The 4,972-nt window shown below is 36.5% G+C and overlaps 1 protein-coding gene across 1 annotated transcript in view; it reads right to left on the bottom strand.

Moving 5' to 3' along the window:
- The window catches only part of LOC107674246 (succinyl-CoA ligase subunit alpha, mitochondrial), a 20,818-nt gene that overhangs the window by 10,749 nt on the left and 5,097 nt on the right, over positions 1-4,972 (bottom strand). Inside the window, exons 3-5 of the mRNA XM_016468177.1 lie at positions 3,788-3,904; positions 3,301-3,513; positions 1,436-1,493 (exon numbers count right to left, since the gene is read on the bottom strand). Of these exons, the coding sequence (XP_016323663.1) occupies positions 1,436-1,493; positions 3,301-3,513; positions 3,788-3,904 (388 nt within the window). The remainder of the gene's footprint in view (positions 1-1,435; positions 1,494-3,300; positions 3,514-3,787; positions 3,905-4,972) is intronic.

Raw genomic sequence — 4,972 nt, 5'->3', positions numbered from 1 at the left:
CTTACACATACAATATAATTACAGTACATAGTAGCAGTACTTCAGATGAGAGAACTTTCATTATTCTATGTACAGTAAATACTGTAGTACATGTTGTACACCCTCAAACTCATTACTGTTGAATTGATTTGTAGCCAAGTATGTACTGTATTTGTGCAGAACTGAGAGACGACTGTCTAGGGGAGGCAGAGAAGTCTTTTGTCAGAAGACTAAGAAACTGCTGTAACAAATAAGGATAATACCAATACTGTAATGCAAATTGGCAGAGGATGCTGAATGAATGAATGAATTTAATTATTTATTTATTCATTATTTATTTATTTCTGTAAAGTAACTGACAGTATATTCCAATGTGTGTTTACTGTATATTCAGTTGTTTGGTCTTTGAACTTTTCTCTTGTAGTGCTTTTCATTTACAGTACTATAATATATCTTTACAGTAGTGTAGTGAAAGTAAACTTTTCTTAAAGTTTATTGCTGAATTTCACTGTATCTGCACCCCTCTATTTATGCCGTATACTGTAACAGTCATTGACTAGCAAAAGGATTCTTATTTCCCAAAAGGAGGTTTTTGTAACAGTATTTTGAATTGATCTCACTGGTGTTTTCTAGGCAGTGGAGTAGTCTGTGTATTTGTTAGGTTTGTGCATCATCTGAGGCCAAAGTTTGATTTTGACTGAAGAGAATATGTTTTTGACTAGAATATTTGATTTTGACCTAGAAGTTTGAGGTTTGTGCAAGTTGGTGTATAGTTTTGAGATTGTGTTTATAGTTGTGAGAAAATGGTGAATTGTTTCATGAATTGTGTGTTAGCAATCGAGAAAAACTGTAAAAATAAATAAAACATATTTTGCTTTGCAAATATCAAATGTTACTCAATGGAGGAAAAAAAAAACTGTATTGGAAAGGGCCAACCATGGCTGAACCATTTCCAGACAGACATTTCATGAGATCACAACTTTTATTACAGAAACAATCACAGAGTTCAAGTCTGAGTACTATTCTTCAGAACTCTTCAAAAACCTGTGCCACCTGTCTAGTGATATGACTTGAAACGGCATAGCCCTGCAGTTTAAAATTCCCTGACAGATGAGTGATGATCTGCACCACTCTCTTTTTAGCTGTCTGAACACTGTGCTACGGTCTACATCTGAGTTCATGTTCAAGCAGAGACATCTCATCATCCCTGACATGGTGAGAAACTCTAACAAATCCAATGTATTAAAAAGTGTCCATCTCAAATCGAGACCCTCTAGCTCTGGCTTTGATGCTTCTTTTACGAATGAGAAGACATGAGGTACGCTAGGCTTTTCAAGGATCTCTTAAAGTTCTATTCGATCAGCATGTTATGCTCTGCACTGTCAAAATCTTCTGGAAGGATGACTGAGCTTTCTTTGTCATAACAATGAAAGGTGTCATTCTGTGGCGCTCTTACCAATTCTTCCTTTCTTGTGGATGTGCCCAGGCATGATCCCAATTTTACACTCGCCAGGCTGCAAATAAAAACACCATTACAGTTCAGTTTAAATTATACAATTTACTACAGTCAATTAAAGTAACAAGCTGTAAGGGTTTAGAGTCAACATGAATTCAAAACTGACACAATTTAACACACATTCCGGGTATTACCGGGAGTAATTTGTTGGTGCACATTGTTCCAAAGGAAAAATAACGTTTATCCAAATGCACTACCATTCAAAATGTTAAGGTCAGTTGTTTGTTAAGGCTGCATTTATTTGATAAAAAAATACAGTAAAGCAGTAATATTCTGAAATATTTTTTACAATAAAAAAATATATATTTTTAATATTTTAATATATATATATATCATTAAATTTATTTTATTACTTTGATGGCAAAACTGATTTTTGTCTTCCGTGTCTCATGATCCTTCAGAAATCATTCTAATGTTCTGATTTGGTGTTCAATAATCATATATTATTATTATCAATGCTGAAAACAAGAAGGAAGTTCAGTAGAACAGCATTCATTTGAAAGAACAGTATTTATTTGAAATAGAAATCTTTTGCAACATTAAACTGCGTCTTTTCTGACACTTTTGATCAATTTAAAGGTGGGGTAAGTGATTTCTGGTAGCCAATGTTGATATTTTAAACCACCAAAACAAACACACCCCTACCCCAAAAGGGTCTCACCCCTATTTTGATAGCTCCACCCCACACATACGTACGCAACCCAGGCAACGATTAGTTCTGTGAAACAAAGCAAAACCAATGTTATACCGTGTCTACACCGGACGCGAGCGGCGCAACAAAATACTATAGAACTCATTATAATCAGTGATGCTGTCTACACCATAGATATATATACATATCTATGGTCGACACTGGATGCGGTGCGGCACGACAAATCCACGACAGAAAACTACTGCTGCGTTCTATTTATGACGTTGACACAAATTTCAAATGATTTTCAATGGTCGCTTTATCGCGTCCAGTGTTGACAGACTTTAGCTGTACATGACAACTGTCGCATCCGGTGTAGACACGGTGTTACTCACCTATCGAGAAGAACCAAAGCAACCTCGGTGTTTGATCGCAGGCTTTCCACTCCTTGAGTTCTCTCCAGCACTGGAAAGTTGGTCCAATATTTACATGGGTCCTACTTCTTGCCTTATCGTAAGCCTTCTTTTGTTCCGCAGACGTTTTCCTCTTTTGTTTTTTATCCGCCATCTATATCTTTCTGTCGCTCGGCTCGCTAATGTCCGTCCTGTGCACTGACTGAGCGCTCTCTCGTCCGCATCATGAGTAGACACGCCCCTTACTGCTGATTGGCTACAAGTTTGTTTTGGTACTCGACCCGACTCAGTTTTCTAAAGCATTTTTGAAAAAATACATACCCCACCTTTAATGTGTCTTTGTTGAGTTAAATTATTCAGTTATTTCAACAACAAAAAAAATTCTTCCTGACTTCAAACTTTTTTAATGGTATAGTATAAGTGGTGTATAGCTACCACTTTTCACAATCCAAGGAATTCCAGGTTTCCTGTTGAATATGCTATTTCACTTTTGACACATAACAGAAGTAAAATGCATACTAAATGTGTTTCATGTTGACTTTATACTGGATTGATTTAAAACAGAGTTTTAATTTTGAGAGGGAGACAATAGGCAAAGAGTGGATTCTCTGTGTTAGAATTATAACCACAATTTTGCTAACCATATGCCTTCTCTTCAAAACATCATCCAGTTGAGTTTCCAAAAACAAAGCTGTGTCGGTACAAATTAAAAATAAAATAAATGAATGAATTTAAAAAAACAGCATACGTGCAACACTTACGTTGATGACACCGGGACAGTTGGGGCCGACGAGGCGGGTCTTGCTCTGGCGGAGCAGCTTGTGTTTGACCCGCACCATGTCCTGCTGAGGGATTCCCTCTGTGATACAGACGGCCAGTGGTATCTCTGCGTCAATCGCTTCGATGATGGCGGCTGCTGCAAAAGGAGGTGGCACGTAGATCACGGTGGCATCAGCCCCTGTGCCATCCTTAGCCTAAAAAACAATTCAAGAATCATGCACAGAACCAAAATACAAATTAGGTCAAAATCCAATTTTGGGTATTTCAGTTGGGCTTTATGTGAAAGTGTTTAAACTGATAAAGACAACACAACCGGCCTCTGGCCTTTAACACTTCTGTTACTGTTGGTGTCACTTGCTCTAAATAAGTCCCCTTAAAAGTCCCCCAATAACCTCAGAGAATCAGAGCAGCTGTCCAAAGAGTAACTGTGGCTCGCAGGAGACTGTCAGCAGTCACACAGGCCATTACCTCCTTCACAGAGTTGAAGACTGGCAGACCCAGGTGTGTTTTGCCCCCCTTGCCTGGAGACACTCCTCCTACTAACTGAGAGCCATAGTCCAAAGACTGCTGACTGTGAAAGGTGCCCTAGAGACAGAGAGAGGAAACAGAGATCTTTCAACCAAGGACAGAGAAGAATTTGACTTAACTTTCAGCATAGACAGCTTCTATTAACATTAAAGGGGACATATAACAAAGAACCAAATCTTACTTTTGAGTGAAAGACATTGACGTACTATGAAAACATACTGTAACTGAAACACAAAACTTCCTCGCCAGTTCAAAAAGATAATTTGTTGATGGTGATCTACACACTGTTCATTCGAAATAAGTAGATATTATAATTCCTAAACACCAAAGGAACTTAAGATATATTAGAGTATAGTGTGTGAAAGTTCTAAACCTTGAACCACTGCTGGTTGTGAGAAGCATCTGCTGTTCTACAATTCTCAGCGTTAGAAGGAATGGCTGAAGTCTATTTTTAGAAAGGTCCATGTTTATTTTATTCAATTTGATCTTAACCATTAATGCAGCACATTTTTTATTGGTTTGTGAACCTGCCAGGCCCGGCTCCAGAATCAAATCACTGAGGGTGCTTCTTAAATTAGCGAGGGTGCTCTAACTTATATACAGTGGTGTGAAAACACCACTGTGTATGTATGTATGTATGTGTATATATATATATATATATAAACAAATATACTGTCTTTATGTTGTTTGTACATTAATTTGAAGATTGAATGTGAAATTAAAAACTTTGATGTTAGGTGGGATTAAACGCGATTAATTTCATAAATATGTGCGACGAGATTAATCCCACCTAACATTAAAGTTTTTAAATATACTTTTATATTGCAACAATTTCACATTCAATCTTCAAATTAATGTACAAACAACATAAAGACAGTATATTTTTAAATATTTGTTTAATGGCATATTTTTTTATGACTGAAGGCCAGTATCAATTATACCAATACTGATTTCTCTATAAAAATTGCCCCCCTAATATTTAATCATTGACTATAGCCATTCAACATTACAGTATAATTGAGAGCTATCAATTTTAACATTAATTAGACTTTAAAAAATAACTTCTAATTTAAGTGATCTTAAAACAATCTTCACATAAACCCATTATAATAAATGTCATATTTA

Source organism: Sinocyclocheilus anshuiensis, unplaced genomic scaffold (genome assembly GCF_001515605.1).
Source record: "Sinocyclocheilus anshuiensis isolate Anshui unplaced genomic scaffold, SAMN03320099.WGS_v1.1 scaffold728, whole genome shotgun sequence".
Lineage (NCBI taxonomy): Eukaryota > Metazoa > Chordata > Actinopteri > Cypriniformes > Cyprinidae > Sinocyclocheilus > Sinocyclocheilus anshuiensis.
This window is presented reverse-complemented; position numbering and strand designations above follow the sequence as displayed.